Source organism: Lissotriton helveticus, chromosome 3_1, assembly GCF_964261635.1.
Source record: "Lissotriton helveticus chromosome 3_1, aLisHel1.1, whole genome shotgun sequence".
Lineage (NCBI taxonomy): Eukaryota > Metazoa > Chordata > Amphibia > Caudata > Salamandridae > Lissotriton > Lissotriton helveticus.
In genome coordinates this window covers 1498547765-1498573668 of record NC_136061.1, presented here as the reverse complement: position 1 = coordinate 1498573668, position 25904 = coordinate 1498547765, and the positions used below count along the sequence as shown (strand labels likewise).

Below are 25904 nucleotides of genomic sequence, written 5' to 3'. Positions count from 1 at the left end.
GGCGAACAGATTAATTTGAAACATATACATTTAAAAAACATTTGGTGGCCACCGTGATTTTTTCCAGTTTTTGATTCTGTATGAAAGCTTAACCCAAAAATGAGCAAGTTCATATTTGTGGTACATACCACATAAACTAAGAACCATTGTCAGAGAATGAAAAGACTGCGGTGTCTCATAATATGGTTTCAATGTAATTAAGTGCCTGCTTCCTGGGTGCTGAATTAAAGATTGTCACAGGGTTTATAAATAGTCACACCTACACCCACCATGTGTCTATTAATGGTATTTCTTGGTGCTTTCCTGGAAGTGCTCTTTGTATGTGGGTCAGATAGCAGTAGGGGCGAAAAGCCGAGGGCAGACGTGTGTGTCCAGATCGAAGGGACATGTTTACTTGTGATTTTGAAGTCACACGCAGATCTTAATCACTACAACACTTAAATCGCATAAATACACACAATGACCGGTGTTGTTTTGAAGATAATGAGGCCGTTACATGCATGAAACAGGCATATTGAGATGGGCACAAAATACACAAAGACGCAAACCAACAGGTTAAGGGGACTCAGCTGCACAGAGACTTATTCAAGGTCACATAGCTAAAAACACACACCCATGCACGCACACAGACATGCGCAAACATGCATACACATGTTCATGTACATACACAGAAATCCAAATATACAGAAATCACACACAGACATACATACACGTACACATGCACACGTGCATGTACACAGTGACATTTAAACAACTGCACAAATGTATAGATACACAGCGATACAAAGTGAGACACGCAAACACACACAGAAGCAAGGACGGCCATGAGCACATATGAACACACATACAGAGGTAGACACACGCAGATACATAAAGTGCATGCCTTTGCCTGTATACACAGACTGATATGACACATGCACGGACATGTTGACACACATGAATGAATGAAAAGGGTACTTGCAAAGCGCACGGTCACTCAGACAGAGCATCCTGGCACCAGCTCCCACACCATTCTTCACATTGAGGTTGCATAATAAATCACTGCTGGTCCAAACACTGAAACACATATGTACAAATACACAGACCCACTTTGAAAGACACAAATACATGGATAAACACAGAGACATGCAGGCAAACAAGCACACACACACGCTGTCACCCTCATGCAGTTACAGATCCACATAAATACGTATAACAGATGTTGAGTCAATGTTGATCAGATCTGACATATTGATTTTTACTTTGTAGAAAGCAGACTTAGCTGTCGCTGGCCTCACGATCACAGCCGAGAGGGAGAAGGTTATTGACTTCACGAAACCGTTCATGACCTTGGGCATCAGCATCCTCTACCGCGTTCACTTGGTAAGCTCCATCAATGAATCCTACGCTCTGGGTCATTATACCCTGTATCGCGTTCACATGGTAAGCTCCGTCAATGAATCCTACGGTCTGGGTCACTATACCCTGTATCGCGGTCATATGGTAAGCTCCGTCAATGAATCCTACGGTCTGGGTCATTCTACCCTGTATCGCGGTCATATGGTAAGCTCCGTCAATGAATCCTAAGATCTGATGAGTCACTATACCCTGTATTGCGGTCATATGGTAAGCTCCTTTAATGAATCCTAAGATCTGAGTCACTATACCCTGTATTGCGTTCACATGGTAAGCTCCATCAATGAATCCTACGGTCCGGTCACTATACCCTGTATCGCTTTCACATGGTAAGCTCCTTTAATGAACCCTAAGATCTTGGACAATAGACCCTGTATCATGTTCACATGTAAGCTCCGTCAATGAATCCTAGGGTCTGGTTCAGTAGGCCCTGTATCGCATTCACATCGTAAGCTCTGGCAATCATTCTTAAGGTCTGGGTCACTAGACCTTGGATCACATTTACATGGTAAGGTCTGTCATTCTAGTCTAGAATTTCAACCATAATATTCTCTTCCTGGTTCAAATTGTAAGATCAGCATTCCTTCCAGAAATCTGAGTCACTCGACATGTCCCAATCTACAAAGACCCATCTTCTGCCCTACAGCCTAACTCACTACATCCCATACAACAGTAACATAGTAAGTCCATGAGCGTGTCTTAGGGTTTACACTGCTCAGTAGGTGAGCTGATCGCTGAGTAGATCCTGAGTCTGTCCTAGGACCTGGATCACATCTTGCACCGCGCCAAAATGGCAGCAATGGTGTCTGACATCAGACTTTACAAACGGTGTAGTGACTTTAGGGAGAAGATGTGGGAAATTGAGTTCTTGTTGTAGTACACCCCCACTTTTTGCCTGGTTTTTGATACAACTTTGATTGTAGCATGCTAGGTCAGTCAACCAGGTTCCCAGTACCAGTGTTCTTTCCCCAAAATGGTACCACATTTGGTACAACTTCAGCAACCCCTGTATGTCCCTAGTAAATGGTGCCCTTGGTACCTAGGGCATTGGGACTGAAGATGGTCCACTATGAGCTGCAGCACCAATTGTGCCACCCTAGGGACTCCTCGCCAAGACCATGCACACTGCCAGGGCAGGCTGCATGTCTGGGTGCAGAGAAAAGTGAAGAGTCCACATGGCACACATCCCTGTGTGCCATGCCCCCATACACTGCATGAGGTATAGGTACGTCACCCCAACTGCATGCCTTATAGCTTAAGGCAGGGTGCACTATATCCCATGTGTGGACATATCTGCATGAGCAGATATGACCCTACAATTTCAAGTCCATTCTTGGATAATGTAAGTGCACAGGGAAGTCATAGAGTGTGCATGTGCTGGATACGTGTCATTACGAGTTTCTAGCTCCATGATGGCTTCACTCTACCGTAAGGTGTTTGGTGCTAAACATCTGGTCTTAATAAATCCTCACTGATGTCAGTGTTGGATTCATTAATAAATGCACACAAGAGACAGCTTGAATGGCCTCCTGAAAACCTACCAAGCACTGGTGTGGTCTCTGACTAGTCTTCGCCAGCCTGCCACCACCAGACATGTTTATGACCTCATTGTAATGTATGTATACTTGTAAAGCGCACTGTTACCTCGTTACGTGGTGTCCTGGCGCTGTATACCGCTGGGGAACCCGTCCTGGCTTTCCCTGTGAGAGGGCACCCCAAGGTGAAGCTAGGCATCCCCGGCGTTGCTGGGGCCGTTGTTCATGGGGTGAAGGTCAGAGCTCTCAGAGGCCCAGAACAAAGCCTGCTCTGGGCAGAGGTGTTTTTAAACCTCCTCCAGGCCAGAATGGCCTTCCTAAGCCGGAAGCTTCAAAGGTGATGCCACCTTTGAAATACAACCCAGGCATCTCCAGATAGTGGAGGATGCCAACCCTCTTTCCTCCTCCACATTTGGTGAGAAAATGAGTTTGATGAGGAGGGTTGTCCACATTCACCCATAAGGTGGGGCAGGTAATGGGAGCACAACTTTTCCTATTCCTCCATCTAGGGATGGCAGAATTTTGATGGCAAACCTTGCCTGCTGTCTTAAGGACTCAGCAATCATGGTGTGCTGTCTTGTCCTGCAACTGCGAGGCCTACAAGAAACCCAGAGCCACTCCAGCCTTCTACAAATCACCAAAGAACTCCCTTGGAGTTAAGGTACCATTCCCCTGCAGACCGCAGGTACCGAATTGCAAAGTCTGGTTCGCCAACTTGCTGTTCGACTTGCGACTCAGATACAGCATCCAAGCCAAAAGAGGTATTTCAGCTCCAGAGAGTCAAATCTGTTCCCCCAGCAAATGTGGCACGGCTCCAGGACCTACTGGAGCCATGCCAATACTTTGAGTACCGGACCCCCTTCAGCATACAGTGAGACGAAGAGTCCATTCCGTACTCCATCTGTCCGGGGAGGAAGCATCCGTCGAGAGACAACAAGACCCTGAGACACACTTTGTGAGTGACCCAGCTGTCCCGGAATCGCCTTTACAAGCTGCCTGCTCCTGACTGCGAGGACATCTTGTTGCACGCCGCCCGGCTGACATATGTGCTCTTCACCGGCCCGACCAGCCTTGGTAACAATGATCCAGCTTTCCTCCCATGGTACTGATGCCTTTTCAACCTGCTCACTCGAGTGGGACCCCTCTGACTTACCTTTAAGTTCCTTTGTGCAGTGTATTTTCAAGTGGCCCCCTTCTTCTTAGCACACCAGCTACCAACAAACTCAGCACTTTTCTCCTGGCCAACTCCGGGACGCTCCCGAAAATTCAGCTGGTGAAACATTGGGCCTGGCCTTGCTACTTACTTAAATTCCAAAGGTGAACCATGAGATCCACATGTATGATTTTATATGCAGTTTTCTATTTTCTTCTATTGCATTCAATGGTGCATAATTGTGCACAAAAGTAATTCATTTTCGAACTTTAAAAATTGCTATCTTAAAAAGTACTTACTGTAGATCACATTTCTTGGTCTAAAAAATTATATAAAAATTGATAGTTATTTTTGCAAATTAGTCTCAGATTTATTCTTGAGTGTGTATCTAATTTATTGCCTCTGTGAGTACAACTAATACTTAGCACTACCCTCTGATAAGCCTAACTGCTCACCCACACTGTCACAAATAGTGTTAGTTTTATCTGCTTTTGCCTTGTATCCCAATCTGGAACTCACTGGACTCTGCACAGTGTACTGTGTTTTAGTGCCCTATAAAGACAGCCAGCCTCCTACAGAAGAGATCTGTCCGTAACATGGTAGCTTATCTCAGTGAGTGGCGCTTGTGACTAGAGAACTTGGCTGGAGCAGAACTATGGAGATAACCAGGGTTTCTTTATCGAGGCTCCAGTCCTTTCTCAAAGGAAAAAGATTAAAATGGTAAAGGGAAAAGAGATGTCGTCATCACAACCTCAGAAAGTGACAGAAATGTCCTCCTGCCAGGGGGTCATAATAAGCGAAGTAGCATTTCAGAGTGAAACATTTGACTAGAAGGAAGTGAACAAGGATGGCAAAGCTATTTGAGTACAGGGTCCTTCTTAGTTTCCATTGGATCAGTATCAGCAGGTACCAGCCCTCTTGGAATTAGGAGATCCGCGGGAACACTGTGGGATCGAAATATCTAGGTGAGCTTTGGGGTAAAATTAGGAATTGTCCATTCCCCTGTAATTATTGCTTTTTGGGTTTAAGAAGCTTTATTGAGTAAATAACAACTACATACAAAATAGCCCTCAAATATACAAAATATCTGTGATATATTAGAAAGGGAAAAACAGGCAATAAAACAGAGTGGAAAGCTATTTTCATTTTGACAATAACATAGGGAGCGAGGAAGGGGGGAAAAAGGGGGAATATAATTCAAATCTACAATTGAAGATCGTGTAACAATAATAAACCTACTTAAGGAATAAACAAATGCCTAGAACATATAAAATGCAATTCAATAGTGAAAAAATTATGTAGAGGAGAAAGCAGAGGCAATCGTAGTTTATGGAGGCCGAAGATTTTCAGAACGATTACGTAATACACGAGTTGTAACCGTAGTTAAATTTTTAGTTAATGGTGACCAAAATAAATCCCTATTTACAAATGGTTTGACAGAGGAGGCAAAAGTGATATCCCCGTAATTATTTCGAAGGGACCCCTCTGTGTGGGGAACATCCTTTACAACGCAGTAATGGCACCGCAGTGCCCTTACAACGCGGGTTTCACAACGCAAGTCGTTACCACGACTTGCGCAGGAGGGCGCTCTAGGACAAGGAATAGTATCATTTACTATCCAACACCTTCCCTACTGTATGTAGACTGGAGTTGGAATAGTAAATTATACTACTCCTAAGTCCAGCGCCCTCCAACGCAAGTCGTTGCAACAACTTGCGTTGTAAACCCTGCGTTGTGATGGTCTGCGGTGTTTTATACCGCGTTGTACCGTCATCCATCCCTCTGTGTTCCACTCGAAGTCCCCTGGAAACTCTCTAACCCCCTCCCCCCCGAACCCCCCTAGCCCGAGTAACAGATACAGCCACTATACAGAAGTTCGAGAGTCACCAGGAGGGAAACAGAACACTGAGAGGAAGCTCTAAAAGCAGAGAAAATCGCCAGATCCATAAAACACAGAGGACCATGCCACATTAAGGTAGATTACTAAAGCAGAAAATGCTGGGGCGGAAGGAGGGAGAAGGGAAGAGAACGGAGAGAACACTGAATTATTTATTCCACACTTTGTTCAGCATTCACAACAGAAAATGATAGCGACAGATGATTGATGGAAGAAAAAATGCAAGGGAAGAAGATGACAGCTCATATGCAGAGGAAACGACCCCGCTGGAGCTTGTGAAACCTGGGGTCGTTGAGGCAATGGGGCCAGATGAGGTACATCCTCGGATAATAGCAGCCCACGGAGAGGTGGTGGCAGGGCAGATGGTGACATTGACGCCCAAGCTTCTGAAATAATGGAAGAAAGTCAATGTATTTCCAGTCCTTACGGTGGGAGCGGGGAAGGAGGGTGGCGCACAGAATCAAGGCGGCCTAGGCTCATTGACGGGAGGCGCGTGGACAGCCCTGAGAAGTAACATACAGCCAGCAATTTAAAGCAACACAAATTGTGGTCTGGGAGGTAGGGACCACAATTGACTACATCTAAATGCAATGTTGGACATTTATGGTGCCGTAAAAATGAGAAAGTGGCTGAATGGAGGCGAGATCTTAAAGCCACCATCGCGGAGTCCGCTATTCCAATATCTTGTCAAATTACTTTATTGTAGCCAGAAAATATGACCGGGAAATAGAATGAAGCAAGAATGACGTTTGCAATGACGAAGTCATTGTCGCCCCCACAAAATGGAAGGGTGTGTTGTCTATTGTGCAGTTCACCGCTTTGTGGAGGCATCCTCTGGGGTACTGTGTCTTCTTTATGGGGCATTGTCTCTGAAAGTAAATGTAAAGATTTAAGTCAGTCAACGCTTCATTAATCAGTTTCAGAAGGATGTAAAAATTGCTGTATGAATATGCAAACATATTTATTAGTATGTGCATACAAATTAATACTCCAATTCTTTACGAAAATCGAATTGTTGTATAAATGGACCGATGACTTCACACTTTTGTTGTAATTTATATATTGCAGGCCCTTTAATCATATGCTAATAATTAAATTTTTAAACTAGCAAGGAGCATAGACTGAGGGATTGCGTTTTGATCCAATTCAAAGATATAAGTAGTGATGCGTTTCAAACCAACCGTAATATGTCAATGGCCTTCCTCAGGGGTACTTTGATGTTTCACCCAATAAAGATGAAACCCAAAGGGATCGTGCCGAACACAGTTTATCTCTCCTTTAAATGTTGGAAAGTTTTAAAAAGAACAGTGGGATCTGAGCTTATAAAGAGGGCTGCTGATTCTTCATATAGAGCTCCACTGTGAAATCTTTGAGTGACCCCACAATTTGGTGCAAACTCACAAAGTGTCCGACTCCTGTTCAGTGACAAACATGATCTGCCCCACTTATTCCCTCCCCATGTTGAAGGAAATGTAGAGCGGCAGATGGAGACTGGAAATCATGATGAGGCTCAGGTGACGTAAGAGGAAAGATGCTTGCCTTGCATAATACTGCATGTGCATACATGTCTGAACTGGGATGGCAGAGTGGGCTAAAGAACGGTGATGGATTAAACCCAAATCTGTTGACTTGGTGTGAGTGTTTGATTGGTTCAGATTCTCCGTCCATCACCACCCCCTTTTGTACCATTTTGTTTCGCCTTAAGTTGGCAGGGTATGCTCAGACGTGAGTCCCTTGCTCACTTTGCCACTGGATTCAAGCAAGCCGGGCTGAAGACGGCTGCAATGCCAGAAACTGGTCCTCGGAAGCTTGTTTCCGTTCCAGGGAAGGCATGGCTTGGCAGTTCGGGCTGGACTGATCCCATGAGGCACAGGGTCAGACTGATTTGCATATGGCCATGTCTGAACTGGGGTGGCAGAGTGGGCTAATGAACGGTGATGGATTAAACCCAGATCTGTTGACTGGGTGTGAGTGTTTGATTGGTTTAGATTCTCCGTCCATCACCACCCCCTTTTGTACCTTTTTACATCCACCCAACGGCAGGAATGAACCTAGGTAGAGTACATGAATTCAAACAGCTTAACACAAAAACAAAGACAGAGTAGTCTTATGCAAGAAAGGCAAAACTGAAGACAATGCAGGGTCTCTTTGCTAAGAGTCTGCACAAAACCGGACCGTGGCACACGGGTTAGCCACTCATTTTAATTTGACATTTAGTTTGTCCCCAATATTTCCGTCTCTAGGCCTACTCCCTGGCTTGCATCACCTATAACCATATCTGACAGCCTTAAAAGGCGCTGTCATTTCTCTCAATTTCACTTGTTGAGATGTATGTAATAAGTATGGATTTCTGACCCGCGGACTCTAATAGCGCTGGCTTCTTGCTCGGCGTCTGACCAGGTAGGTCTTTCAATCTCATTAATGGGTAATGTGGAGCCTTCGCGGAGCGGGGGAGATGCTCAACAGAAGATGAGGTGAGAAGAAGGTGGTTTCTCCTGGAGCGGGGGCATGATGTCCAATGGAGAAAGTGTGTACAATAGGTATGTGATCTCATGAGAAAAAGGCTCTCCTGTCTTTATAAACCCTGAAAAATGGGTGTCCTCTAGAAGCTACAAGATAGGGGTGCCACATCTGTGTGTTGTGAAAGCATCAAATGAGGACGGATGGGGATCTCAGCAGTATTTTTTGCAACCAAGCACTGTAAGCAGTGTAACACGCTAGCCATGTAGGCAAGTGCTTCAGTGTCCTCTCATGGGGTAGTACGTGCTATATAAATGTTACAATGTAGTTATTAGGAGCACCGTCCCCTTCTGTAGGATATGAAGATAGGAAATGTGTTTCTCCTTGGGGCTATGAGATTAATTGGAGGCAGTGCTTAGTTTGAGCAGGTGCTTTCCAGTGCTCGGCACAGCACTAAATTCTCAACACCGGCACTCCGGTACCTTATGACAGTCTTCCACATGGTGGTGCTGTCTGTCTAATTTTGAGATAAGCACAACAACAGATGTTGCAGCTTAACTGTAGTTAAAGGAAGTAATAAAGGTGTGGTGCACCATTTAAATTTAGGAACACCTTCAGTTTGTAAAGACATGTTACAACTATAAAAATCTGATAGTCTCTTCAAAATTCAAAAAGTGTATTGCATTAACATGCAGAAGTGTTTCGTCTCAGTACATTAGATTATATCAGTACATAGAGATTTTTTTTCTTTAAAGTGTCAGTTTGCAAATGTGAATTTAGAAACATTCATGTTTCCCCTCCACCCTGGCAACACTGCAAATAGTGAACTAAGAGGCAAGTCAGTTGCTATGTTTACCACCTGAGTGGCAAGGGTTCCTATTATACATGGATGACATTATAGTTTAGCAAATACAATGCAAGAGAAGGTTCCATACAGTGCACTTCCTGAAGTAATGTATTGCAAGGTTCTCCTAAATGTGATAATGAAGAAAAAGAAGGTAAAGAAGGTAAAGTGAAATAAAACAATTGTCTAGGATCACACAGTTTATTCAAGTGGGAAAGCCAGGACTGACCCCATGTTTCCTTGCTTAATAGTGTGCAATTCAGCCTTTATATGTACATGCTTTGCTTCCCCTATGCCCACCTTACACTCCACCGCCCCCACCTAACATCAATGGAGCCCTCAATCACATGTTAGGCAAACTTCTTAGCCCCCTGGTAAATGTTTGTGAGTACCCATGTTATATATGAATAATACATGCTGCTCACGCCACCATTTGTATAGCTTTGAGTGGCCTGGAATAATAGTCTAAATTGTCACACTTGTAGGAGTGTCATGGCTAGTAGTTTTGTTTGTTCTGCCATTGGCAGCACTGGCAGGGACAATGCCCGGTGCAAGCTGCATTGGCCTCCTAAAAAGTGCCCAGGCATTTACTTTATTTATTTATTTATTTAGTTCCAAATTAAGCACTGAGAAATGTAATATTAAATGCAAAGGGAGGGGGAGAGACTGGGGGCAGGAGTCTGTGTGCCAGATGCTTGGTTGGAAAGAGTGACAAATGATGTGACAGTTTTAATGGCCTTTCATCTTCTAATAACTTCACATAAAATATAAGGACCAGGTGTACTTAATACTGACAGTCCAAAAAGGTTTTATTTGATTTCTAGAAGATAGATTGTTGACGTTTAAACACCTTTGCTAAATTTGGGGCTCTTAAAAATCCACACTTTGAAGGTCACCGTTTTGCTGGGAGGGAGCTGTCAAGTAGCCCACACCTGAGTGTCCACAACGCAGTGCTGCAAGAGGCGTCGCCTAGTGCTCCCCGGCGGCAGTACACCAATGCAGCTCATCTTCCTGTGCTGCAGTGATGTACACCCTAGCCCCCCCTTCCTGTGGATAGTTAAGTGTGTACTGATGCCTGTATGTTTGTTGGCCTGCATGCACGAGTGCCTGTGCGTTTGTCGAATTTATAGAACATGTTTTATTCAGTGGCGCAGCTAGGCCTTCGTCCTCCCATGTCAGCCCATGCGTTTACCACCCCACGCAGTGGCGGCCTTAGGCATGTGCAAGCTGTGCACCTGCACAGGGCCACCAAACCCCAGGGGCCTCCACGCCAATACTGTAGTCTTGTGCTGACTCTGACTGTGAGAAATTATGACATCGCACGTTCATGCCCTCTTCCGGGGCCCCCTACCAACGCTCCCTGCACAGGGCCGCCATGAGCCTAGAGCCGCCCCTGCCCCACGGCGGCCGTATGAAAGAGCAGGGGGCGGTGCTGGTGATTCCTGTGGCAGCCGCCCCTGCGAAAGTTGCAAGTATGAGCGGGGGTTCAGGTGAGGCCGCCGTCCTCAAAACATGTGCCACCCAGGCTGTACGTCCCCCCTTGCTACACCACTGGTTTTCGAGGGTGCATATTCTATGCCAAAGTGTCCAAGGGAGGTCCAGGAGTGCTTGTTCCATGCCAGATTTTCAGAATAACTACTAACTATGTAAATGAACTCTGGCCTCATTGTGTGTAAGTGTATTACTTATGGGTACCCTGAACATCAGACATGAATCTGATCGTCCTACGTTCGAAACCGATGCCGGTCTCCATGTTTTCCAGTATAATGGCTTGTCAATGAGTACTGTATTGTTCGTCTTTACCTATCACTTGTCTCATTTTAGTAAACTCTATAAACCCATGTTTCAAGTTCCTTTAAGAACAGACGAAAAAAATTAAACAAGTATTGCTTGTAACCTTTGGTTTCCAATTCTCATTCCTTTCCATTAAGCCCGTATTCATTAAATTAGGACTTTCTATTCTTCATAAATTTAATGTGTGTCTAATTTTATTTTAAAACTAAAATTTGCATTTTTTTGTTTCTTGCCCATGTATTTTCAGTTTATTACCTATGAAATTACACTACGTCCCTTCACTCTGAGGGAGAGTTGAATGCAGACTTGTCTCCACTTTAGATCCATAGCACACAAAATAGCTTTCCAGACTGTCCAGGAGCTGCCAGAGCAGGCGTAGCTAGAGGCTGCCCCTGCATTTGATGCCCCATGGCCGTGTGTAAGAGCGGAGGGAGGGTGTGGGGGTAGATTGCTGGCGACAGCCGCAGGTAAGGGGGTAGTCCACCGTCCCCAATACTCGTGCAACCCGGGGCGGGCCGCCCCCCCTTGCTACGCCAATGTTTAAAAATCTGCTTAATTTTCTTTCTCTTTCTGTCGCCTGACTCTTAATTAAGACAAGATGCAAAATTATTCAGTACAGTTACATAAAGTGTTTTTCCTCACATCTGTCACTTGTGCTACAATAGTTCCACAGGGAGTCATGGTGCTTCCTCCTGATAATATTGTCCTCTATAAGTTCACCTTTCGGTGCTCATCCGGCTTAGCACTTTTACACTTCTGTGGAAAATCATACCCTATACCAAGCAGAGAATAAAAGGGCACCCTGTAGGAAGCTGACTCTGTATATACTCTACCAAAGTAAGGTATAGTGTGCACAGAGTCCAGCTGAACCCCAAAGGTAGGCAGGGGTAAAAGTAGATAATACCTTCCTCTCTATTTCTGGTAGTGTGGGCGAGCAGTAAGGTTTTATCATTGGGTAGTGTTAAGCATTTATTGTACACACTCAGGCAAGAAATGATGTCACACACTCAAAAACTGAACTCAGACCAATTTTGTTTGTATAAAAATATTATTTAGTTATTTTATTTCTAGAACCAAGTCAGGCCTGGTGCAGGTAAGTGAAATAATACTTTGCAAGATGTATGCAGTGAATTACAGTTGAATGCAGGTTCAAATTCAGTTGGTTGATTTACAGGTAAATCAATAATCAAAAATACTTTTTAGTTACTTTGTAGATTACTGTACACTTTACTTCTTGGATTACTTTTTAAGTTACTTTTGCTAGTCAGTGTGATATGCCTAGATATCACACTGGGACATTTCCTAGACAAAAGGTAACTATGTTTTTGGGTACATTTGTAGTTTTTCAAGGTTTAATACAAACTAACTCCACACTTAAAAGAATTTTCAAAGAAAAGCAGTCAATGCAATCCTACGGGAGGAAATGATGTTATCAGTTTACAGGTAAGTACTTGGTTGTGAGAGCTTGGTTTCTGGGGTTAGAACCAGGGTTCCCCCAGGATCGAGGATGCACTCTCAGAACACCATCAGCGGCACTAGGGCAGCCGGATGCAGAGTGCAGAGGCCCAATGTTATCCAATTGGGAATAGGGGGCCTTCGGTTGGTGGCTGCTCACGAGCAGGCCACAAGGTTGTGGGAGCAAAGCTTCTGGTGTTAGGCTCAGGGCACAGGGGGATCCGAGTTAGTACACAAGGTGCACCTGCAGAGGCAAAGGGGCGGCTGGGTGCAGGGTGCTGTTTTGGCGTTGGGTGCCATGTTGATTTCAATGGGGATTCTCCGGTTGCAACAAATACTGCAGGCTCTGGGACAAAGATCTTCTAAGGACGACCACCGGTTGGTGAGGTAAGTTGGGATGCCTGAGGATGCTGGGACACTGTCAGTTGGGCCACCAAAGGCCGTGGGATGTTGGGTGCGTCGGTGTCTTTAGGCGTCTGTTTTTTCTGACCAGCTCCGGTCACGGTCGGGGAGATCCTCCAGAAAGCCGCTGCAGGCGTCGATTGGAGGCTCGAGGCAGGTCAGGGATCACCAGATCCCAGGTCAGGATCACTGGGGAGACTTCCTTATGGTGTTGGGCCAGTCAAACTGGGGTCGTGGGCATTGGGTGCAGAGTGGTGCAGACTCACGGATTTGGCCGGAGTCAGAATCTGTGAATGAGCAAAACCGGTGCTCACGGGAGACAAAGTCTTGGTTTGGGAAGGCAGGGCAGGTCCTCTGGGTTCTTGGGGGCTGCTGGCTGCAGGACATGCAGGATTTGGCTGGAGCAGGTCGAGGTCCGGACAGGCCGGCAGAGCAGGGGGCAAAGGCCCTTGGTGTCCTCCTCTTCTTCATCAGCACAGCTCTTCAGTCCTTCTTCTTCTTGTTTCTTCTTGTCTGAGGAGGCCTAGTTTGGGGTTGCCCCTTAATACTAGATTTAGGGTTGTTACAGGTAGGTACAGTTCGGGACCAATGGGTCCTTTCCTTGAGGTGGTTACACCACCTTTTATGCCACCCTCCAGTGGGAGGTGGGCATAAGCCTCACTCTTGCTGGCTGGGTCCCCCTATCTACAAGATGGTGGGGACTGAGAGTTGTGCTTCTCCTCGCTTCCCCCACCTGAGGGGTGGTGTTAGCAAAGGGGGGCACACCTCTCCTCCTAACTTGGTTTTGCAGCTGATTCTCTCACCCAAAGTGGGGTCAGAACCGGTGGGGGCCAGTTGCTGGGAGCCGCAAATGCCTGGGGTAGCTCACAAAGGCGGCAAGTCTTTGAAGCTTCCCCTTCGTGGACCCTGCCCATCCTGAGGGAGGAGGCTTGGCACCTCGTCCCAGGATGTGCATTTTTCCAGGACCCCGAGAGCAGCAGACTCTCGACCCAGGGGCCTATAAACATGTCTGGTGGTGGCAGCTGGCAAGCAGCCACTCAGCCAGGACACAAGAGTTTGGTCTTTTTTCATGGGGCATCTCTAAGATGTCCCCTGAATGCATATTTCAGTAAATCTCACACTGCATCAGTATGGGTTAATGTGCTGAGAAGTTTGATACCAAACTTCCCAGTTTTGCAGTAAATGCATTATGGTGCTTTGGAGTTTGTAATGACAAACTCCAGCACCCTATACTCTTTATGGCATTACTGCACTTACAATGTCTACAAATTGACTTAGACACTGTAGGGGTACAGGGCTGATGCACCTGTACCCTCATCACTGGCATAGTGCACCCCGCTAGAGGGGTGGCTTACCTATGCCAGGGCAGTAGATTGTAGGAATGGCACACAAGGATGTGTGTCATGTCGACTCTTCACTTTGTTTTGCACCAAAATAAGCAGCCTGCAATGGTAGTGTGTGTAAAGGTACAGGGCCTCTAAGTGTGGCACAATAAGTGCTGCCACCCTTAGAGGCCTTCCCTGGTCACAGTGCCCTTAGTACCATGGTACCTTTTACAAGGGACTTACATGTGGCAGGAGAGCTGCCAATTGGGCTTTGCAACAGTACAGTTTAGGGAAAGAAGATAGGCCCTGGGTACCTGGTTGGCAAGAACCCAGGGCACACTGAGTCATAGTACATCAACAGTTTGGCAAAAAGTGGGAGCAACCATGCAAAAAAGGGCACTTCACTACACCCCACTCCCCCTTTAGCCACCCATCCGCTTCTCTGTACACAGGAAGAGATCCCTCCTTCCCCTTCAGCCTCTAGCATATTAAAGTCAAGATTAACAGTTCCTTGACCTTTTTTAAGTAAAAGGCTATGAATGATGTTTACAAAAAGCTAATAGTTCTCATCCAGTTCGACCTCTGCCCTTTTCTGACAGTTATATGTTGAAGCCTGTGACTGTGTGGCTTTGGAAATAGGTGGATGCCCAATCTCCTCAAAAGTGAGATGAGAGGGGAGCTATGACATGAAAAGGGGCGAGTCTCTCTGGCAAGCTCTGATATCAGGTAGGGGATTCAGTTCCTCCTTAGAAGCTTTCTGGCATGAATTCGGATCTAGGGCTCTCTAAGGGAACTGCAATATCTGACTGAAGGAGGTTTTTAATGTCTCCATTTTTTCTTATTTACTTAATTCGTGGTTACTCCTCTGGTAATTTGTGTTATTAAGCTTTATGCCCCACGGTCAGAGGGCCATTACGTTCCATACATTGAGGCATTTGGAACCTGTAAAGAGACGCTGCGAGCAGGAGGTGGGCAGTCACATTTGTGGCACCTATGTCCATGGACCACCTCAGTATCTCTGGAAAAAATTGATAATATAATGTTTGTTAAGGCCAGCTGAAGGATAACCTCCATACTTCAGTCTGCATGGGATTTTTTTGTTGGTGGAAGGATCTTGGATTTGACCAATCAAGGAAAGAAAGGATGAGCGATTAACAACACTGACCTGCCCAGCTCCCTGCATCTGAGGGCTTTGCTAAGGCTGGAGAAACGCTAGCGCCCTGGGACTCTGTCGTTAAAGAGCACACTTCCACGTGGGGTCCAAATAAAAACACATGGCACCAACATTCTAATAGTTTCCAGCTGCTTCTCGGTGAGAATACGCAGTGACCCTGTCAAAGGCCCTTTCTTTACTTCCCTGTGGTTACACATTTCAGGTGGTGTGCCTTGGGATAAGTAATCAGATATCCAAAAGAGTTATTAATACAATATCAAAAAGTTATTCTTCAGTTTGTCTTTGGCATAGTGCAAATATATATTGCCAAGCTTGACCAAGGTAACAAAAGAGATTAACACCTTTTGCACTAGAAAGCACATGTCCTTCATCACTTTCATTCAGGATACTGTGGGGTGGTAATAACTTGAGAGGGAGAAACCCACATTAACAATTCTGAGTTTTAACATAGAAGGGGAGGGGTGACCAACTGACTCTGGGAATAGACACTATCTCTAGCCCTGAGCTTTTAACCCACAAACCATTGATTTATTAGTTTAATTTATTCAATGGAAGTAAAACAAAACTCCAACACTCAGAATGCATTAAGCTGTCAAACAAAAGCCCAGAACTGGAAACAGTGTCTGTATAATCCTGAAGTCAGGTGGTCACCCTAATAAGGTGGTGGGATTGAGTCAGACTAGAAGCAGTAAACCGTGTTTTTTTTTTTTTTTTTCTTGAAAAGGAAACCGGGGGGCGAGCAAGGGTGTCCATTTTGTGGTGGGTATCAGTGTTGGAGCAAACTTTGATTTATGAGAAGTGGCTGTAGGGGTGCAGAGCACCTGTGTACGGTTCCCAAGTCATATGAAACTTGTAAATACTAAATACCGGGACAGCCCCAGGATTTCCTTCCAAGGTGAGGGACTGAGTGGGTGGTTTTGCCACTCCTTGGGGAACTCCACCCCAGTTTTTGCATTTCTTCACCTAGGAATGGCCCAAGTGATGCGGTCAGGCAGGATGCTTGGGTAGGAGTGTCAGCCAGTTGTTTACTCACTCTGAAATCCGTCAGAAAGCTGCTCCATCTGATTCCTGAGGAAAATTGTAAATCCATGATTCATGCCTTGGTAACCTCAAAGCTAGAGTGTGCAAGTTGCCTTTAGTTAGTTCTACCACCATACCCGCTATACTCAGAACGCGGCAGCTCAGTTGATCCTGAAGATCCCAGCTCGATCATCTGTCACAGGATCCATTGGCTGCCTATTGTTAGTCGCGTCAAATTCAAAGCTCGGATATTCACTTTCAGAGCTTGCAAACAAAAAAATTATTTATATTTAAGAAGACTGCATCGCTACCAACAGGGGCGGTCACTGCACTCCAATGGACAAAAACTTTGACCTGTTCCTAAGGTCCACAAGGTAAGAAAAGGTGCTCACTCACTTCTTGACCGCCAAACTCTGGAACTCGTTGCCTTCGACTCTTTGCGCCCACGGATCTAGTATTTTGTAAGCTTCTGAAGCCTCATATCTTTGATGTATTGCCCTCCTATCCTCTGGTTTGATCAGTTGCCTATTCCAGCGCCAGGACGCCTCTTTGGATGCAGCCATGCGCTTTATACAATCTTTTGTATTTTTTTGTGTGTATCAAATGGTGTTGCAGTGCCAGTGATATCCCAAAAAACGGACTTTCATCGTACTACTCCCTTTTGTTGAGTCTGTGCAGGCGGTCCGAGGTTGTTAGGGCTGAACAATGGCCCACTAGCATAGTCCAAACAGCCTCCTAGCAGTAAATCTAAAATCTTGCGAGGGCGCCATAGAATTTGGTATCCATGACAACGGATCGCTTGACAGTCCCGAAATTCAAGCAAAACAACTGACCTTTATGGGGAGGCCCGCGCGACCATTAGGTAAATATCAAATATGTTTTTCATAGTTTTAAAGACCACCATTAAGCGGTTTTCTAAATGCTCAGTTTTCTCAGAAGAGGAAATGTAAGCAAAGGGAAATCAAGAGCGGGGTTCCCAGGATCACACGTTGCTGTGAGGAGGGAAATCAGGATTAGAATTCTAGTCTCCTGTTCTGAGATTTTCATCACTGTCATCTAGCCATTGCTGTTTGGATTTTCGTCCATTATCCGTGCTGTGGACACTTCCCTCCCCCAAACCCTATTGCAAGCAAACATATTTCGTGTTGAAAGAATACCTAATGTGTAATGATTATGTATAATCATTTCTCATCTACATATAATAATCATGTCTCTTTTTATCTCTGTGCTTGCAAATTGATTTTTTGTACAGCGCTCAGAGTACCCTCAGGGTCGTGTTCGCGCTCTGAAAAACACCTGGATAGATCAAACATTAAATAATGCGGTTTTTTTTTGTTTTTTTTTTAGGGTCGCAAACCTGGATACTTCTCCTTCCTGGACCCATTCTCCCCTGGTGTGTGGCTGTTCATGCTGCTGGCCTACCTAGCCGTCAGCTGTGTGCTTTTCTTAGTGGCAAGGTAATGGGCTTCTGGTTTCTTGGCCTTTCGCGCCATCAAGTGTCCATATGTAGGAACTTCATGAATTGTAGAGAATTAATCCAAAGGTAGAATGACAATAGAAAGACGCCTACAACGCCCCTGTCCGACTATCCTACTGTCCTTAGATTCAATTTGTTACATTTAAATTAAAATACTTCCCAGAGTTGACCATTTTAATTGAGGCACTACGTTGTTTTACACAAACAGTAAGCTATGTCTAGTGTAACGTCGGGCCTCAATCCCACATGGTATGGAAGCAAGGACACAGACACACGGATCGTATGGTGCGATAACTGGCCCAGGCACGTGCGCCCGGCCCACTTTTATTGACAGGGTCACCTGACTGGCGACGCCTGTGGTGGGTGGGTGTCTAGTGTGGGTTACATCAGTATTGAAACACTAGACTTTATGCAGCTGGATACTACATCTAGCAAGTTAAAAAACACAAACTATTTCCAACAGCCAATTGAGCTTTTACATCAGAGATTATAATTAAGGGGGTGATTTGGATTTTGACGGATGGACTTTACTCCATCAGGGCGACGGAGTAAAGCTGGCGGTCATTTCTAAAGCTTTGGCAGGAATCGTGGCCACAGCGTTTCTTGCCAACGCTTTTTAAAAGTTTGACGCATGGCTCCATCATCACGACAGGGCTGTTCGTCAAACTGTTTTCTTTTTTTAAATGCCCCCCTTGCCATGGAAGTTAAAGCCCATGGCGAGAGGAGCATTAGACAGTTTTCACTGCCCCTTTGAGGCAGGGATTTCCTGGAGATGATGGGCAGTGGAAATTGACCTGTATATCCACCAGGTGAGCGGACTTAGAGGTCAACCTCCGATTGCCCTTACTCTGTTGGGCCATCAGAGAGGTGTAAATGCAGCTAAGACAGAGTCGTTTCTGCTATGGTTAGACCAGTGGTCAACCCAAAACTAAATTGGGTAGGCGGACCATTATCTTGGCAGTTGTGATAGAGTATTCTTGCAGCCAAGATATAAATCAAGACTTAAATTAGGTTAGGTTCTGTACCGAGGTGCCCGCCATAAAAGTTCAGATCAGTACGTTATGTGATGTAACGCTTCATAACTGGGTTATACAAAGTAATACAAGGCAGCGCATAGCGCTATCTTGCATTGCCTTGTGTTGGGAAGGCGTTGCATGGGTGACGCATGGGTGTTCCTATACAGCTACAATTGGATTTTGGCACATTCCCAGATTTACTAAAGCTAGTAAACCTGGTAATGCTTCAAAATGATACGCCTTCACCAGAAAGGCATATATGTATGCCGCATTCTGTAGCAGACACAGAAAGAGAAATATGCTTGTAATATTCCTTAAGGAATGTTGTGGTGCAGGAAGGTATACCTTCCTGCACAAAAAAAAGAGGCAGGCACCCTGGCTCCACAGTGCATGGTGCTTGCACTGGCGCTAGACAACCTCATGTGCGCAAGCGCAGGGAGAAAGCTTAAGAGCTCCATAACCCATTAGATATGGCACTTTTCTGCTCACTCCCATTCATGCAATGCAGCACAGCAGATTGACTTGCCACACTGCGTTGCGTGAACTCCAAGTAATCTGCCCCTAGATTTATAGAAGATAATGGCCCTAATTCAGAATTGCACAGTACTGGGTCCGCAGTTAAACCACATGAAACCACATGCAATTTTTCTGTTTCCGTCCTATAAAATCAACTCAGCACCGTGTAATTTTGAGTAAAACCCAATGGAATGAGAAAAAACCATGTGGGACCGATTTTTGGGTTGTAAAACCACACAGAATCCACTATTCCATTCACTTTTACTGCATATATTTACCACCTGCTGTGAGCAGATGTTAAATGTATGCGCAGGCCCGTGGGAGGGGTGTAGAAGTGGAGATGGGGTAGGGGTGTACAGGAGGGAATGGAAAGGTTTTTCTTTCTAGCAAGAGGATCTTTCAATGCTCCCTCTGCTAGAAATTAAACATTTGTAATCAGGCTTCACTACTGCTGCTGCAGCCATCACCTCAGTGTTTGGCTCTCCCACACCAGATAAAACCAAGTGAGATAAAACCAAACATGACATAATAATGCACAACAAAATGAATGCATAAATTATGTGTTCATTTCGCTCCTCAAACCTTGTAATCAGGGCCACTGTGTTTAGTTTGCTACAGTCGATATTATTTCGTTGTTGAGTTAAATTGTCTGCTGCTTGCATACTTTGCACGTGATGTACGAGGCTCGAGCTCTCTGACTTCTTGTTCTTGTGTTGCCAGGTTAACACCATACGAGTGGTACAGCCCTCACCCCTGTGCACAGGGCAGATGTAACCTGGTGGTAAACCAGTACTCGCTGGGGAACAGCCTTTGGTTCCCAGTCGGTGGCTTCATGCAGCAGGGATCGACTATCGCGCCACGCGCTCTGTCCACGCGGTGTGTCAGCGGTGTCTGGTAAGGCTCATTAAACTCTGTTGCGTCCCCTGCCTTACGGCTCTGCAGTGGTCCTGTGACAGCCCCTATGCAGGCATGGCTTTGAATGACAACTCCGGAAGGAGCTACTTGAGATCTGGAGACATTCATACTGGTGGTTTTTTATGCATTCACTTGGCCTTTTGATATGCCTATGTGGGACCCATATTATTGCTTCACAATGCTCTGCTTTGGCAGAGGTGTAACATCCTGTAAGAATAAAATGGAGTCTGGTGCTTAAGTATATAACCCATGCTCTAGCCAAGGCCTGTCCCAAAACTTGGTCACATCAGTACGTACCCAAGACTGGAGCTGCACTAAAACACAGGGAATGCAAAATATTGCATCCAATGGAATCAACTGATCTCAGCTTTATTGTTTTGTTGCTAGAATGTCTATTTTTCAAACAACAAGTGTGCTATTTAGGCGCATTTAAGCTTCTCAATGGCACCTTTTGGTGTACTGTCAAAGAGTAAAAAGCATGCACTGCTTTTATTTTATTAAGAAGGTAACAGTTTTGGGTGGCAGTTGCACCAAAAACAATTACGGTTTAAAAAAAAAATACAAACAGAATTACTTTTTTTTCTCAGCGGCATTAAAAAGCGTACCTTTTAGATATGTTAAGCACGGTCAATTGTAGTTTCTTTTTAGATACTTTCACCTCGAGTGAGTGCCAATATCACTTATTAATTTGAATGTGGAAGAGATACAAGGTATTTACAAAAGATAAAAAATGGCATTGCATTTGCTTATAACAGTTATGTGTGTGTTACCGCGTAATGGGCGGTGCGCTGAGATGTACATGGACATTTTCACGAAGGGCAATAAAAACATTGAATCCAGCCCTAACTCCATGACTAGACTTACATCTTTCTTGCAGCTCTGTGTCAGTACCTTGTATTTTCCTTCTACCGTACTATAAAGATGGTGCCAGAATGATTACTGTTGACCATGGCAACCCAAGTTTACAACTCATATTCCCTCTTTTGACCAAAACTGTGAGTCCAGACAGATCACTTTATCCCAATGGGAATGAGGTCCAATCCATTATGGATGCTTAGACACAGGTAGATGACAAGTAGTATGCGCTATGTTCTGCATTACTGGTATGCCTCTCCGTCTCTTTACAGGTGGGCCTTCACCCTGATCATCATCTCCTCCTACACAGCCAACCTGGCGGCCTTCCTGACAGTCCAGCGCATGGATGTGCCCATTGAGTCGGTGGACGACTTGGCGGATCAGACGGCGATCGAGTATGGGACCATCCATGGCGGCTCCAGCATGACCTTCTTCCAAGTAAATGATGTTGTGGTTTTCGGGGGATTCTCGGCTTGTAGAGAACGGCATTGCTGCTCTACCTTTCTCTGTCTGACCGGTAGGGAAAATGCCAGACACTCCTTAAAGGGGGTTGAAATATAAGTTTTTGATAAGTGAGAATTAATCGGGAAAAGGATCATGACTGCACAACATTGGAAAAGGCTACACTTCACATAAACGCCTCTCACATTCCAAATTAGTGTCTCATTCAAGACTTCTTGAATGTCTCATTCAAGACTTCCATGAACCAGAAGTCATCAAAAGTGCTCTTCTAGCTTCTATAAAATGCCTAAATAAACGAATAATGAGATCAGCCATGGGTCATGCCATAAAGAGATCTTAAAAGAACAAAAATGTGATGGACATAAGGTGAGAATAAATCATAACCACTTAAATGCTGTAGGTAGCATTCCATTTCATTCAATTTTTTGTTTGTTGTGTCATTACAGACAGGGACTAAATAGTTGAAGATCAGTGTTGGCCCTACTCTAAAGGGCAGTCCACCCGCACTCCACTTGTCCTGCCCTTTGGAGCTCTTTGATGCCACAGGCTGGTGGGCGAGGATGCTCCCGCTTGCCGCTTCAACACACTTCAAATGGAATGGTAACAGAACCGGGGTCAATAATGTTAGAGTGCTAAATGTTGTCTCAAAAGAGGCTTGTGAAGGTGAGCAGCCATCACAACGTGGGCATTACCACGCGCTGCCATTACGACGCTGCTTTTACAATGCAAGTCGTTTCAACGACTTGCGCTGGAGGGCGCTGTTGGAAAAGTAATAGTTTAATTTTCTATTCCAACACCTTCCCTACTGTAACGTGGGCTGGAGTTGGAATAGAAAATTAAACTATTCCACTATCCAGCGCTTACAGCGCAAGTCGTTGTAATGACTTGCGTTGTAAAAACAGCTTTGTAATGGCACGCGGGGTAAAAGCCCGCGTTGTAATGTCATACAACCCTTATGAATATTTGGGGACCCTCCACGCCAATGTAAAACTCTGCACTGGCATGTCACTCAGAGGCTGCTTGCTTGTGAACATAAATGCAGGAGGCCCCATGTTCACCAAGCCCCAGGGAGCAGGCAGGTTATTTCTCGCAACATATTAATTTGAAGTCTGCATTCAAACAGAAAGGGGCCTTATCGTGACATGCCCAAGTCTCTCTCTGTGGCCACTGCATCATAACAAAATCTTCCGCAGTGCTGAATGACTTTATACAAGCAGTAGATGCTCCCGCTTAGTTGTCTACATACACGCCTGCAGGTCTATGTTTCCTTTCTTACTGGTCACGCATGTATGTAATGATTGCGGGCCCCATGACATGACGCTTCGGGTGGGAGTGTTATGGCAAGAAAGGCAAATTAAAACAAGCAAAGGAGGTGATAGAGCTTCAGACAAGGAGGGGACGGAGACTGCGGGTAGGCAATTGGGAGACTAGATGATGTCAGCAGAGCAGGCTTTGGCAAAAGAGAATGACAAGAAATTTCAGGAACTCCCCATTCCAAAATGGAGTCTGTGTGACACAACAGGGTTGCAGGGCTGGTAACAAACTGGAAGCCTATGACTGGTCAGGTACTGATAGATAGACAGTGACTGCAGGTGGAAAGCCGGAGAGCCGCTATGACAAGGAGATGAGCAGAGAAACTAACAGTAAGGATAGAAGTCCGAGGAAGATCGGAGACATAAGAAGTAGCGGACAGCGTAACATCAGTTCAAAGCGCCCTGACCAAAGACACAAAAATAGCACTATCCCCTTGGCTAGGTAGTAAAAGCAAGTAATAATTGGGTGTGGTGGGCTCCTCAAACCCATGGGCCCCTCAAAGTAATGGGCTCGGGGCCTTTGAGTCTGTTGCACTAATGACAGATGAACCCTTGTCATTTCACGGGACCGGAAGTGAAGATGAGGAGGAACAGGCACATGCATGGCAATCTCCTCAGGCTGCCTTGACTCTCAGGTAGATGTTTTCTTCCATGTGGTTGGAGCCACAGGAGTATTTACGCCATATTGGCATGTAGCACCATTCTCAAGAAAACCTAAAAGTCAAATCGGACCCAAAATGAAAAATGAGGCCATGTTTGATGGATCTACACTGACTAAACTTTTCTTCATCCTCACTCACACCCACCATCGGCAAGGAACTAAAAGAACCCCGTCAAAAGAGTACCTTTTGGTTACTCCGTCAGATATTGCAGCGCCGGTCTGACGAGGGGCAGTGAGTCGATGATGACACTGGACACCCTCCAGTAAGGGTGTGTTCCACACCTAATACTCTGGGTGTGTGAGGCTCTCTAAGTTCCGACTAGGGAACCCTTCCAGTCACGGTACTGACTATACCAACTCCGCGCTCCACGTTGTCACACTCTTCCTGGGGAACTTTGTATTCTGCTGCCAGCGTGATGGATCTAAAGCTCATTTAGCCCTGACTGTACAGGTCGAGAATATTATCCTTATTCAACTTCCCTCATAGTTGAGCGCCCCTTTTTTTCTAATCAGCCTCAAAATGTGTGGTACATTCCACACTTGATGGTAGATATTATTTTGGGGTTGCAGTTAGCGTCTTTTAAATAAACCACATAATGAGACAATTATTCTGCTTATGATAGGCGGATTGAAATACCTAGTAAAAGATAATTTCAAAAGAGTGTTCGTGGCTCCTATCAGATAACTTTTGGTAGCTGCCTGGAGACGGTTGTATGACGTTATAACGCATTCCGTTGCAACGCATGCCTTTTCCACGCATGCGTTACAACGGAATGCCATTACCACGGACTTATGCAATACCATCTTCCAGACAGGTATATACCCTGACATCTGGAAAAGGGCAGTCATCAAGCCCTTGCTAAAAAAGCCTTCCCTGGACCCCCGCGGACTCTGTCAACTACAGACCTATCGCCTGTCTTCCATTCCCGGCCAAAATATTTGAAGCCATCATGAACACACAGCTTTCGGGTTTCATCGATTGCCATCAACTGCTAGATGATACCCAGTTCGGCTTCAGGAAGGGCCACAGCACGGAGACGGCTTTGATAAAGGCCTCGGACGAGATCAGGAGTATAACGGACCAGGGTGGGGCAGCGGTCCTTATACTCCTGGATCTGTCCGCTGCCTTTGACACGGTCGATCATTCCATCCTGATCGACCGTGTCACAGCCATGGGGGTGACCCATCTTGCCAGGGATCTCATTGTTTCGTTTCTGGCCAACCGCACCCAGGCGGTAAAACTGGGCACTTTTTATTTGCCATCTTCACCCTTCCGTGCGGGGTGCCCCAGGGCTCCTCGCTAAGCCCCACATTATTCAACATATATGTGGCGGATCTGGCGAGAGTTATTAAAGCACATGGGCTCCGCCTAACCACCTATGCGGATGACACCCAACTGGTGTTGGCGGTTCACAAGGATGGACCAGCCGTGGCTGCAAGATTTCAGGAGGGGATGCTGGCCATCGACTCATGGATGTCAAGCAACTTCTTGAAGTTAAACTCGGACAAGACCGAGGTGATGACCTTTGGCAACCTTTCTCCGGAATGGTCCTCCATCTGGTGGCCCACTGAAATGGGCCTACCCCCCACTCCGGTTGCCAAGGTCAGAAACCTCGGTATCATGTTCGATGAGAAGCTGCTATTTAATCACCACGTGAATACGGTGGTCTCATCGTCCTTCTTTACCCTTAGGAAAATCAAAAAGTTGTTGCCATATCTCCCTTCAGGGGCAGGGAAAACCTTGATCACCACTCTCGTTTTCTCTAAATTGGATTACGGCAACGCTCTATTCCTCGGCACGCAAGAACAGATCCTAACCAAACTACAATCGGTGCAAAATGCAGCGGCCAGAGTTCTGCTAGACATTCCTACTTCGCTGGCCATACGTCACCTGCATTGGCTAAGAGTCAAAAGCCGGATAAAGTTTAAGGCACTATGCATCGCCTATAAGGCCATCCATGACTCAGGACCTAGGTTCCTCAAGGACGCCTTCCGGATCTATTCTCCTCAAAGACCCCTTCGTTCAGCTTGCACCCACCTCCTTCCCGTCCCACGTACCAGAACCACTAGCTGGGGAGACAGACGCTTTTTAGTGGCAACCCCCAGGTTGTGGAATACTCTTCCTTTGCACATCAAAATTAGTCCCACTCTTATCATTTTTCGTAAACTCCTGAAAACCTGGTTATTTAACCAATGATACATTGGGTAGCTCTCCGCCTTGGCAGTCTGATATGC

At 45.6% G+C, this 25904-nt stretch overlaps 1 protein-coding gene across 1 annotated transcript in view; it reads left to right on the top strand.

The window, feature by feature from the left end:
* Positions 1-25904, top strand: part of GRIK4 (glutamate ionotropic receptor kainate type subunit 4) — a 596594-nt gene that overhangs the window by 467893 nt on the left and 102797 nt on the right. Inside the window, exons 11-14 of the mRNA XM_078683930.1 lie at positions 1249-1362; positions 17802-17911; positions 20184-20357; positions 21506-21671. Coding sequence (XP_078540056.1) covers positions 1249-1362; positions 17802-17911; positions 20184-20357; positions 21506-21671 — 564 coding nt within the window. The remainder of the gene's footprint in view (positions 1-1248; positions 1363-17801; positions 17912-20183; positions 20358-21505; positions 21672-25904) is intronic.